General features: G+C 35.9%; 2 protein-coding genes across 5 annotated transcripts in view; one reads left to right on the forward strand and one right to left on the reverse strand.

Annotated features, from left to right (window-relative positions):
• The window catches only part of PARP2 (poly(ADP-ribose) polymerase 2), a 77,600-nt gene that overhangs the window by 38,842 nt on the left and 25,510 nt on the right, over positions 1 to 13,248 (forward strand). Inside the window, exons 1-2 of one of the 4 annotated variants that reach the window (XM_072962749.1) lie at positions 9,184 to 9,302; positions 11,038 to 11,171. In XM_072962749.1, coding sequence (XP_072818850.1) covers positions 11,149 to 11,171 — 23 coding nt within the window. In that variant the 5' untranslated portion in view covers positions 9,184 to 9,302; positions 11,038 to 11,148. Of the gene's footprint in view, positions 1 to 4,530; positions 4,617 to 9,183; positions 9,303 to 11,037; positions 11,172 to 13,248 lie in introns of those variants that run through there. The other 3 variants (XM_072962750.1, XM_072962752.1, XM_072962751.1) reach the window with 3 other exon arrangements.
• CCNB1IP1 (cyclin B1 interacting protein 1) lies at positions 1,387 to 9,036 on the reverse strand. Its single transcript, XM_072962753.1, has 3 exons — positions 8,946 to 9,036; positions 4,251 to 4,584; positions 1,387 to 2,413 (listed from the first exon to the last, which is right to left on the reverse strand). Exons 2-3 carry the CDS (start codon positions 4,519 to 4,521, stop codon positions 2,211 to 2,213), a joined length of 474 nt encoding a protein of 157 aa, XP_072818854.1. The 5' UTR covers positions 4,522 to 4,584; positions 8,946 to 9,036; the 3' UTR covers positions 1,387 to 2,210.

The following is a 13,248-nucleotide window of genomic DNA, read 5'->3' on the forward strand; positions in this document are numbered from 1 at the left end:
TTGTCTGAATGTTTTCCAGACTTTATAGTGATTTTCTATACACAAGCAATTTTATAATTTTGAACACCATCCTAATAAATCTATTTAACTACACTTAGGATGGCATTATGAAAGCCATCACTAATACACTAATAGTATATATATATTAGTACACTAATAATGCTTATATACTGATAGACTATATCCCGAAGGGTACGAAAAACAATGACTGTCTCTAGAGAGGGAGACAGGGGGATTGAGTGTTGTCAATAGGCAAAGAACATTGCACTGTGTACACTTTTGAATTTTTATCATGTGCATGTATTAACTAGTCAAAGATAAACATAATTTTTAAATAAAAAATTATTTTAAATAAAAAAGACTATCTCTGAAAGAGGCACACGACACTAGCAACAGTAATTGCTTCCAGAAAGGGGAAGTGAGTGGTTGGGGGACAGGGGTAAATGGTAGAATTTTCACTGTATACCTTTTTTGTAACTTTTGAATTTGTACCATGTGAATGTATTAAACTCTTCAATAAATAACTTTTTAAAAAAGTATCATGTAATAGTCCACCAGTTTTTCTTTACATTTTAATTTTAGTTTTAATTATAGCTTACTTGTACTTCAGATTGATTTTGTGAACCTGACAAAGGAGGAAGCAAAGATTCAGGGGAGAAATCATAAATCCACATAAAATTATTTCTTCAAACTACTTTCCAACAAAATTTAAAACTGTATAGGGGAGAAAAAATTTTGTAATCTATAAAATCTGTGTAATGAGTGATGAAATAGGAATGTTTTAAAACTTTTATGTCATGATTTTTTCATCCTCTTTCTCAGACACCATAAAAGGTTGAAAACTTCAGGGTACAGTAAAAAATATTTTTGAAGAGACTTTATATTATATACCCCTAAAGAAGAAAACATTACTTGCTTGCTATTAAATTATGTAAAGCAAGGGTATTCACTTGCCTTTCTGCAATGACTGAATGTAAAACATCCTCAAATGATTTCAGTATGAGTTTATTACCTACAAAACAATGGTATCTGGCATTTAGGGTAATTCCATTGTAGTTCTTCCCAAGCCTCCAACAATAAATCATAAAATCTAAGAGTTAAAAAAGGCTGTAAGGATAACTTAATTCAATACCTCACTTTACAGATGTAGCTACAAAGGCAAGTTTAAACTCAACCTTGCACAACAAACATATGAAAAAAAAAAACTGTAACTAGAACGTTGATGTTCTGCCTATGCAACCAGTATGATTTCAAGTCTTGCCCCTAACAGGATGGAAAGTTACTGAAAATGTCCTTCAAATCTCTTCCTTGGCTCTACATTTTAAATAAGTTTTCTGTGATAGTAGTCAGAAATGATCACTGTTTAATAAAGACAAACAAGGAATATATCTTTTAAAGTATTTTAATATAATCTCTTGAGATCAATAACATATTGGTAAGTTTTCTGCAGAAGTGCATTCCTAAATAAGTGACCCAGGGCAACAGCAAGCAAAAGAGTAAAGAAAGAGGTAATTTTATTTTAAAATAAATGCCAAAATATCAACTTCACAAAATAGCTTTATCAGTGTGAATCATTAAACAGGAACAGAACATACATACATGCCTCAAATTGTACCCTCATTCATTGACATGAGAACACCTCCAAATGAGTTAATACAAGGGCAAATGCATTAAATGTATACAAATAACTGTACACACCCAAATAACAAGCTACAGATTCACCATTTCCTAAAACCAAAATCTTCACATAAATATACTGTCAAATATAGCAAAATATCAATGTAAAGGAACATACATACACATGCACGTATAAATACCAGAACCCAAAGTGACATGCTGACATATGACATAGGTGCTTATATATTTATGCTTAAACATGTCTCAGTCAGAAATATCCTAGACAGAAACGAATGGCGATCTACAAAACACCCAATAATACTGTAAGCTTTTCACTGCTGGTGAAAACTTGACAGTTCATAATAAAATTGAGTTTAATCAAATGCTCATGCCTTAAATAATAGAAACAGAGTAAGAAACCAGACTCTAAAGCTAACCCCCACTGACACTGAGTTTCTTATAAGTTGAAAATGTGAAGATAATTTCAAAGACTCAATAGCAAACACATGGAGGTTGGTGACTCCTACCTAGAATAAAGATTATCTGTGAAATGAAATCACTGAAAGTTAACAGAGAAACTTCTGTAAGGTGAGCTAAATTCTTTTTACTTTAAAGGCCCTGCTAGAGACTTGCTGCTGCTCTAACTCACGACTTGGGGAGGCGAAACTGAAAAAGCTGTTGCTGGGTTCAGGCGCTGTGGGAGAACCCACAAAAAACGGTCTGAACTGAAAATCACCATCTCCACCACCTCGATTTCGAACGGGTGTACTATCCAAAGGAAACTTGGAGTTGTTCCCTAGGAGAAAATAAGGGAAGAACTTAAGCATCTATTTCCTTACAGATCTTTTGGAACAAAAAGACAAAGTCATTCCATAAATATTTTACCAGAACTCAACTCCTATGAGATGGATAAAACATAAACCTAATGTTGGATAAAGAAAAGGGCTATGATGGCCTCTTCTCCTGACCACAGTATACATATCATACTTTCTTCTGTGTGCAGTTTCCAATGACAGCCATTACCTCATCACCAAAGTAATTAGACACAATGAAATATTTTAGTAGAACTAGAATTTACAGTATCATGATTTTATTCATTTGTTATCTACTTAATCTATGTCAAAGGGATATCATATATATTCGTGTGTGTGTGTTTGTGTATAAACTTGTCCCAGGTTCTTTAAGGATAAATTTTTTTTAGATTTCTATAAACATTAAAAACTATATAACAACTATGAAATCCTGGCACGTATTCATGACCCAAGATCATTTAGAATAGCCTTTAGAAAAATTACACAATAGACCTGATTAAATAAGCATTTAACAACTTCCTCTGAACCATTCCTTGGCTTCTACAGGTTTTAAAGGAAACACATAACTAAAGGAGAATGTTGAATATATCTGCTTCAAGCCAATAATGGTAGCAAGAGGTAAAAAAAGGTAAATGTGCACAAAAAGAGGAATAGGAAAGAACTGGTAAAAATGAAAGAAAGCGAAATAAATGTGGATAGTGACAAGGAAAAAATGAGAACATCTACAATATCCATATACAGTACCACTTTGATCTACTAAATTAGATTAACTGAAAGTTAAGCAGAAACTTGTTTTTGTTTCAATTCTCATATCTGATATGCTTCATCTCATTACTTCATGCCTTCTCTAGGACATCATCTCCTTCCCGACTGAATCTTTTTCCTTGGCCCATAATAAATTTCAAAAAAATGAGTGTTTAGGAAAATACAGCACAAGAAGCTTTACTTTTTTATGTGCCCCAAATTATTTATTAATAGCATAGTAAAAACCTACTGGATTCTGCTATACCAAGAAGAGTAGAAAGGGGAGAACTCAGGAAGAAATATGAGATTCACTGCATCTAACAAGGCACCTAACAAGAAGAAAAGCTAGTATCATACTAGATTGTGCATTTCCAGAAGGCAGGAATCCTATCTGGATAATCCTTATATCCTCATTGCCTAGAATTATGCCTAGTAGCCTGGCATGTGAAACATGTTTGATAAATATTTGATGAATGTATGAGTGAATAAACAAAAGAACAAACAAATCAAACAACTGACAGTAACTTAAGAACTGTACAATCAGTATTTCCATGTGAAAGAAACTAAAACATGGCCTTCTCGAAAAATGGCAAATAGATTGTGGGCTCTGAAGATAGCTCTGTGACCTTGACCGATTTATTTAAACTTTCTGTGCCTCAGTTTACTCATCTATAAAATAGGGGTGATCATAATAATACCTATCTCATGAAGTTTTGAAAATAACACAAACACATGTAAAATTATAACAGTGCCTAGCACTTAGTAAGGAATCAGTAAGTGGCAGTTAATATTATTGTTACTGCAACTCAATAGTTTTTCATTTGAAGTGTCAATCTGCAAATTTTAATTTGGACAGTCTTACTCTCTATTCAAATTGAAGATGCAACTTAAATGTAAGCAAATAAAATAGATAAAAGTAATGATGTGCAGATCAAGACATAGATGAGAACCAACCTAGAGCCTACTACCACTCCAGGTCTCTGGAATCTCCACTAACTGCTTGGAACTATGCAGAGCACAGTGAGAAAAATGACTGATTTAAAAACTGGATATTGGACATCACATGTCCTTTCTTACCTAATGGGAAGCCAAAAACACCAGACTGTGCAATCATGGATGGTTCCAGGGTGCCTTCTTGATTAGCAATAGTGATATTTCGTAGCCTAAGGCTATCATAGAGGCCTTGCAGCTTTTGATACTGGCGATTTCGCTCCATAAGTTTCTCAGAGATGTCACTGAACTTTTTCTTGTACTCTTCAAGCACTTTCTTCATGGAGGTGACCTCCCCTTTCATAGAGGTCAATTCTATATCCTTGCTCTGTATTTGCTGAGTATATATCTTCTCCATCTGTTTCAGATGGCCCTCAGCCTTGCTGAAATTGTATTCTTGATAGAGACGCTCCTGGTGTACCTGTCCCAAGAGAGAAAAGAAAGATTTTTAAGGTAATAAATGCAAAGTTATATAATTTAACGTTATACAAACACAAAAATAAAAGAAAAACACACATACTGGGATGTTATTACTTTAAAGTTTAGAACCAGGTTAAGAAGCAATTAGGATGAACGATAGGATGGTTATTACAGAAAATAATACACTATGTCGCTAAATGCATAGAAAAGGTATCAGGAGGAATACTCTCGAGCCACTACCATCACACCAACAAAAGAAGTATTTGTCTAACCTTAACAAGTGACATGTAGCCCAATGGTTTCTAAGAAATATAATGCTATATTTCAAGTAATCCACAGTGTGGAGAACATATTACAAGATAGCAGCCAATTATCCCTGCCTCCTGGTACTTATATCTTCCCCTTGAGTGTGGGCAGAGCCTATGACTAGAATACAGGAAAAATGACAAGATATCACTACATGAGTACATTACGTAAGAACACAGGGTCTGTCTTACTAGCACACTCTCTCTCTTGCTGGAAGAGAAGTGGCCAGGTTCATGGAAGGCCAACAAGGCAAGTAACTAACAGCAGCCTTTGGACAAAAGCCAGCAAAATACTGAGGTCACAATGAATCTAAACATAGATTTAACAGTCTTCACAAAAACTAACTCGAAATTTATTACAGATCTAAATGTAAAACATGAAAACAATAAAATTCCTTTAAGTTAACAGGAGAAAATCTAAATGACCTTGGGTTTGGTTTAGTGATGCCTTTTTAGATACAACACCAAGGGCACAATTTGTGAAAGAAATAACTGTAAGCCAGACTGCATTAAAATAAAAAATTTCTGCTCTGCACAAGACAATGTCAAGAGAAAAAGACAAGCCACAGGCTGAGAGAAAATATTTGCAAAAGACATCTGATAAAGACTGTTATCCAAAATACACAAGAACTCTTAAAACTCAACAATAAGAAAACAATCCAATTTAAAAATGGGTCAAAGACTTTAACAGACACTACGTCAAAGAAGATATACAGATTACACGTTGACGCTCCACATCATATGTAATCAGGAAAATGCAAATTAAAACAATAATGAGATATCACTATATACATATTAGAATAACACAAATTCAGAACATTGACAAAACCAAATGCTGGCAAAGATGTAGAGCAAAAGGAATTCATTGCTGGTCAGAATGCAAAATGTTATAGCCACTTAGGAAGATGGTTTAGCAATTTCTTACAAAAATAAACATACTCTTACCATACAATCCAGTAATTATGCTCCTTAGTATTTACTCAAAGGAGCTGACAATGTATGTCCTGCATACAGATATGTATAGCAGCTTTATTCATAACTACCAAAAGATAGAAGCAACCAAGATGTCCTTCAATTGGTAAATTAATAAACTATGGTAAATCTAATGAAAGAACACTATTCAACACTAAAAAGAAATGAACACTATCAAGCCATGAAAAAACGTGGAGGAAATTTAAATGCATATTACTAAGTGAAAGAAGCCAACCTGAAAAGATACAAACTGTATGATTCCAATTATGACAGTCTGGAAAAGGCAAAACTATGAAAACAGTAAAAAGATCAGTGGTTGCCAGGGTTTGGAGGTGGTTCACAGATTTTTCAGGCAGTGAAACTACTCTGTATGATACTATCATGTTGCTTCCATGTCATTATACATTTGTCCAAACTCACAGAATGTACAACCCAAAGAGAGAATCCTAATGTAAACAATGGACTTCGGGTGATAGTGATGTGTCAACGTAGTGTCATCATTTGTAACAAATGTACCACTCTGGTGGGGGATGTTGATAATGAGGGAGGCTATGCATGTGCAGGCAAGGGATATACAGGAAAACTCTGCACCCTCCTCTCAAATTTGCTACAAACCTAAAAATGCTTAAAAACTGTAGCCCATTAAAGAAAGAAAATAAAAGACATTGGAAGTGAATGCTGCCAACAACAATGTGAGCTTGGAAGCAGATTCTTCCCCAGCCAAGACTCAAATGAGACTGCAGCTCCTGTCAACACTTTGACTGCAGTCTTGTGAGAACCTGAATAGAGTCCATGCCTGGACTCTTGATCCACAGAAACTGAGATAACAAATGTGTGTTGTTTTAGTCCACTAAATTTGCTGTTTAAGCCACTAAGCTTGTTATACATCAATAGACAACTACTACACACAGAAACCAATTTTGGCTTATCTTTGGATTCACTGCTCTTAAATATTGATAGAAAGTGAAATATGACAACTTTTCTTTTTCTTAACCATTTTTAATTTGCCTCATTCTAGAGTTACAATTTGATATAACTCTACTAAGTCTGGGTTACCTGTCCCTATTATGTGGTCCCATAGTACTTGCTACTTCCCTTATCATCGTAGGCATTAAAAACATATTGTAAATGTCTAGGTTTCCTCTTCATCTTTATCACCACTAAACTGTAGCTTTCTTGAAGCTCATTATGTTTTGTTCATTACTGTATACCCAGCACCTAAGAAGGTAAGTGAGATATAGGTATTTCGTGGTATTCAAAAAAATATATATGTTGAATGACTAAATAGGAAAAAGAGTGAATAAATGGAAATCATACTCTCCAAAGAAACCAGCCTAAGCACTAACCTGATATGTCCAGAAGGCCAATGCTCGGGAGCTAATGTCCAACACAATCTCTGGTCGAAGTCCTGCCAATACCATGGCTTTATATTCCTCTGATGGACTGAGTTCTGTGCGGACAATATCTAGCTTTCCAGAAAGAGTACTGTTGCAGGCAGGGCAGATAGCTGGTGAACGGCTAAACTCACCACTGCCATGCTGATCACAGAATATGTGAGAGCAGGCAGTGACCCATGCATAACCAGAGAGTTTGATGCGACACTTGCGATAATTACAAAGCAGCATGTCTTCACACAAAGACATGGTAGACAATGAGGTCTCCAGATGCTGAAAGAATCCTAATAAGGGGTAAACGAAAAAGTCAAATTGCAGTAAAATGAAAGAAAGAAAGAAGGAAAGAAGGAAAAGAAAGAAAGAAAGAAAGAAAGAAAGAGAGAGAGAAAGAGAGAGAGGAAGGAAGGAAGGGAGGAAGGAAGGAAAGGAAGAAAGAAAGAAAAGAGGGAGGGAGGAAAGGAAGTCTTCATTTTATGATGACAAAATAATGTACCTTTTATTATGTTTTTATATTTATTATAATCAATTTATCCTAGTGATTTCAATCAGTCAACAACATTGTGCTCCTTTGTGCAAACCACTACAAAGACCATGAAAAAAATTTTTAAGGAAAAAGTTAAAGACACAGGTGTTTCAAATCTCACTTACAAGTCAAAGATAAAATGTTTGTGGAAAAAAAGGTTTAGGAACATTGACAAGGTACAAACAAATAAAAATTAAATTAGTGCTTTTTGCCATGCCTCAATATCTAAACAAAAATCCACATTTGTTACCCATTCATAATTTGCTAGAATATTTTAATATCACTTGTCACACTTGGCAGATATAAAAGTCCAGGCACTGATTTCAGTTATTCTTTAGTGCAAAGTATTTTAAGTTACATTTTTAGTTTTTGCACATATGCTGATCCCTCAGATTCTTTACCTGTGTTGCCTTGACTAAAAAAGAGTAGTAACCTGATAGTATTAAATGGAAACTAACCTAATTCATCCAAGTACCTGATCATTATGAAGCCTGAAAATATATATAAAAGCAGATTGTATCACGAATTAAACAATTCATCTATTAATATAAATACTATTCGATGTGATGCTTCTATTTAAAACATTTGTAAAGCTATACAAATACACTTGATTCAGTTATTATTCAACATAGTGCCCTCTCTCACTGGCGTTTTACTAACCCAAACTAGGCAGCCATATTCTGAGCATATCAAAATAAGTCATATATTGTATAAAACAACAGTAACACACTAATTATATGCCAAGGGACAATGTTCACATTTGTGAACTGGTAAAATCTGTCAAGACTGCTGCCTTGGTCCTAGGGGTGGACAAAGACGCTCTGACCCCTGAACCCCAATGTCCCCGCTGAGTGAGTCTCCACAGGTGTGTGGCACCTGGTAGCGGGAGTTATGAGGTCTAATTTACCTCCAGCTGGGTCATGTGCATTGGGGAAGAGCTGGGGACAATTTGGAAGCTGAGACCCTCCTCAGGCAGAGAGAGAAGCGCAGCTAATTCCAAATTTTCCACAAGGTGGTGGCGGGGGGGGAGAGCCAATTTAGTAATCTGTCCAAGTTACAGAAGACCAAAGTTTGAGAATTAGACTCACCAAAACTTCAAATTCGCGGCCTGCTTTCCACGCTCGACAGAGAGAATATCAACAATAATAATATAAATAAAATACCTAACCTGAGGCGTCCAGAAAAAGCGCGGGAAAACGCCGTTGCCTCCTCAAGTCCACGACGAGCGAGGATTCGCCGGGGGCGTCACCACCACGTCCGAGGGCGCAGGCGCGGAAGCGCCCCGGGGCCTGCTGGGTAGTGGGCGACAGGGTTCCCGCCGCTCAGGATGCTGGGACCCGCCGGCTGTGGCCACGGGACTGTGGGCGGCACGCCCACCCGAACGCGCATCTCAGTGCACGAAGCTAACGGAGCCTGGTCTAGGTTTCCCACTTGGGAGCCCCGCAGATACTGTCATTGTGTGCCTTTTTAAGCCCTCGACTGGCACAGGAGTGACGTCCAAGCTGTCATGGACCCAACCTTTGAGGTCAGAGCCGAGGGGGTTTGGGGGGCGATTGAGAAGTTAGCCTCTGAGTACACGCAGGTGTTTGTCCCGGGAAAATTTGGGGAGTACCGCTGGGCAGCACAGGCTTTCGTATTTCAGGAAAACTTCCCCGAAATTATGGAATACCTATACTTGGACAAGTAACACCTCCACATTGAAGTAGATTCTGCCTGGGTATTTTTTAATCCATCTTGAAATAGGTTTCTTTCCAGCTTTTACACATCCTCTATATACATTTAAAGAACTTTCCTTGATTTAGAGTCTGCATTATGAACACTAATTACAACTCTTGAAATGATAAGATCGGATGTCACAGCTTTTTTGAGGTGATCTGCCTGTGTGCTTTCCTGGGCCTGCTTATAATTGTTTAAATGTTTGTACCTGTTTTAACCTAATGCTGTTACCTATGACTTTCTTTTCTGTTCTGTGCTCACTGTATGACTTTCTGCTCAATCTGTATGGAATTCATATTAGAAATTAAGCTGAGGAGAGCATGAGGCGTCCTCAGAATATAAGCCTTAATGCTGTCTTGTGTAGCCACCTTTCCTGATGATGTGACACTGGTATGAATTAGCAAAATACAATCCAATAAATCAACACAATGGACGCTCAGCCCAGCAAACCCCTTTAGGGGTTGTGAATCTGTATACTAAACCTTTCTCCAAAAAAAAAAAAAAAAAAACCCTACTGTAATTAAACAACTTTCTGCTAGTTTTTTGTCTGTTTGCAACTGGTTCACAGTAATCAGGATCATCTTGGCCTTTGTACACTTTTCCTAAAATGTCTTCTGAGAGTTTAGAATAGTACCTTAATTCTAGTGGTACAAAATGGGTTTGTTGAAGATTAGGGGTTCATGTGTAATCCATGTAATCCCTAACATGTTTTGACTATCTGAGCCTTTTGTGGATTTTCTGGTTTTAACTACGCCAAATGTAGAAATATTACTTAAAGTACAATAATAATGTACAATCTCATTTCAAGTTATAAAACACAAAGCATTCAAATTCGACCAGTACCAGAGGGCAAGTGTAGCTCAGTGGTAGAACATGTGCTTAGCATGCACAAGGTGCTGGATTCAATCCCCAGCACCTCCATTAAAATAAATTTTTTAAAAACCTAATCTTCCCCCACCCCGCAAAACAACGAACAAAAATGAAATTGAATTAAAAAAAATTTTGACCCGTCCCTAACTTTGATTGCAGCTAAGTTACCTTTGTGCTGCAGTATGATCCCTTTCTGCTTCATCAAGATCATGCTATTGATTCCCCAAACCTTAGTGTTACCCACACCATTGTCTTTCAATTTCCGATTTCCAACACATTTGGCTAAAATACTGTAGGAATAAAATATATACATATACATACATTGGCGGGGAAGGGGGGAAGTGGGAGGGCCAACATGTTTTGCCAGATAGAAAAAAGGGAGGGAGTTATAAAGTCTTAATATCCTTGTAGTCCAGAACATTGGGAACTGACCTAACCTGTTTCTTGGTGGCATGTGTCCTTTCATGGCATAGACAAACCTTTCCATGGCTCATTTCTAAGGTACTCCTGGGGATATTACTGAAATCAGTCGGGCTAGAATAGAGACCCATCCACCAAAAAAGCTTTTTAAATATTTGTTTTTATTATTAAATATCAAGCATATCAGAAGCGTGGAGAATGACCATCACTCAGCTTTAATAAATCCAAACTTTCTCACATTTGATATTTTTCAGCAAGGTAACAAGCTGCAGATCCAACTGAACCCTCTCCTGTGATTGAGGAGTCCCATTTTCCTCCCACCTCTCCAGAAGTAAACAAGCCAGATTTTGGTGTTAATCATTCTCATGCTTGCTTTTATGCTTTCAGTGTATGTGTATACATCAAACTTTGCATGTTCTAAAACCACTAAATCTTCTCACATAATACGCTATCAGTTGGCTATTAACTTATTGTTTTTGAGATGTAAATTTAATACCTTGTATTAATCCATTTTAACAGCTAATTGCTATAAACATACCACAATTTATCTATTCTTTCTTCTAATGAACACTGGTTTTAGGCTTTTATAAAGATTACTGCAATGAACTTTCTGTACATGTCTCCTTGAGTACCCGTCAAGAACTCCTATAGGATACCCAAAGACTGGATATATAACCATCTTCAAATAAACTAGATGTTGCCAAACCAATCTCCAAAGTAGTAACATAAATTTCACTGCCACCAGCAAAGATGAGAGTCCACTACTGCAACCTCAGCAACATGTTTAAGTGTCAGGGTTGTTTTGTTTGGTTTTCATTTCTGCCTATTGATAGCAGTGAAATGGTATCTCAGCGTTTTAAGTGAAGTCTACTTAATTTATAATGTTAGTTTGTCATCCAGCATATTCAGTTATATGTACATATGTCTTATTTTTATTATAGGTAATTACAAACTATTGAATATAGTTCCCTGTGCTATACAGTAGGGCCTTGTGTTGTTTATCTATTCTGTGTATAGTAGTTTGTATCTGCGAATCTCAAACTCCCAATTTATCCCTCCCCACATTCCCCTTTGGTAACCATAAGTTTGTTTTCTATGTCTAAGTCTCTGTTTTGTAAATAAGTTCACTTGTGTCATTTTTTTAGATTCCATATATAAGTGATAGCATATATTTGTCTTTCTCCATCTGACTTACTTCACTTAGTTTGATGATGTCTAGATCCATCCATGTTGCTGCAAATGGCATTATTTTATTCTTTTTTATGGCTATATATATCACATCTTCTTTATCCAATCATCTGTTGATGGACATTTAAGTTGCTTCCATTGTTGGCTATTGTAAATGTTATGAACATTGGGGGTGCATGTATCTTTTCCAGTGGAGTTTTGTCCAGATACATGCCCAGTGGTAGGATTGTTGGATCATACAGTAACTGTTTTTAGTTTTTTAAGGAATCTCCATACTGTTTTCCATACTGGCTGCACCTAATTAATGTGCACTTCTTTCATTACTAGTTATTAAGCATCTTTTCATGTGAATGACTACTCAGAGATCCTCATCTATGAATTGCGTATTCATATCTTTTGATCATTTTCTTGATTTAAAAGGAGTCTTTGTCAGTTACATGGCATACAAACATAAGTTTGAATTTTAGTGTACACAGATTTATCAGTCTTTCCTTTTTGTGCTTTGTGTTTACTCCAGTGTCATATTCTTTGCTTTTCTATGGGTTTAAAGTTTTGCTTTTAATTTATAGATCTTTAATCCATTCTCCCTAACATAAGGCATTGGGATAAACTGACAGCACAATTTGTGCTTACCTATCACTTAAACCACTAAATAAACATAATTACCCCCCTCAAAAAATAACATAAAACTAATTTGATATTTATATTTGTTTTAATAGAAGAATCCTAATTAAAGAATAGGTTTCATATTCTAACAGAATTTATTATAGTCGCATACCAATCGTGATTCTGGCATAAGCATGAGTATTACATCTCATTCCAACACAGTGATTTATGTTCGGATGTATATTTTGTACCCTTACATGTTAAATATACCCTCACAGATATAAATAAAGTACATAGAGCAAAAAATTCTGAGTATAATTGAGCCAAAACAGTTGAGAATATTTCAACATTAAATATACAGCAGAAAAAATGACTTTTTCTTCATACTTGACTGGTATGTCCAATTTAAATCTATAATAAATGTCCAATAAGGCTTTCAATAAAATATTAATAATAAAGGATTTCCTATTAAATATCAATAAGTTTTTGTATATTATTCCTCACATACACAGGTTGCTTTGGCAGATATTCTTCACTGCCTTTTAAAAGATCGAGCATCATAATCAGATATTAAGTAGACTCATTGGTACCAAAATAGTGTATAGATCAAAGTCAAAATTTAAGTCCCAGTTACTCCACATAAATGTCTTGCTGAAATGCCATTAAAATGG

This window comes from Vicugna pacos, chromosome 6 (genome assembly GCF_048564905.1).
Source record: "Vicugna pacos chromosome 6, VicPac4, whole genome shotgun sequence".
In the NCBI taxonomy this organism is placed as follows: Eukaryota; Metazoa; Chordata; class Mammalia; order Artiodactyla; family Camelidae; genus Vicugna; species Vicugna pacos.

Excerpts from the sequence above, each read along its gene's own strand:
- CCNB1IP1 (XM_072962753.1), bottom strand. The coding sequence starts at position 4,521 with ATGGAGAAGATATATACTCAGCAAATACAGAGCAAGGATATAGAATTG. Across the intron at positions 2,414-4,250 it reads TGTTTTTGGCTTCCCATTAG|GGAACAACTCCAAGTTTCCT; the intron begins GTAAGAAAGGAC and ends ATTTTCTCCTAG.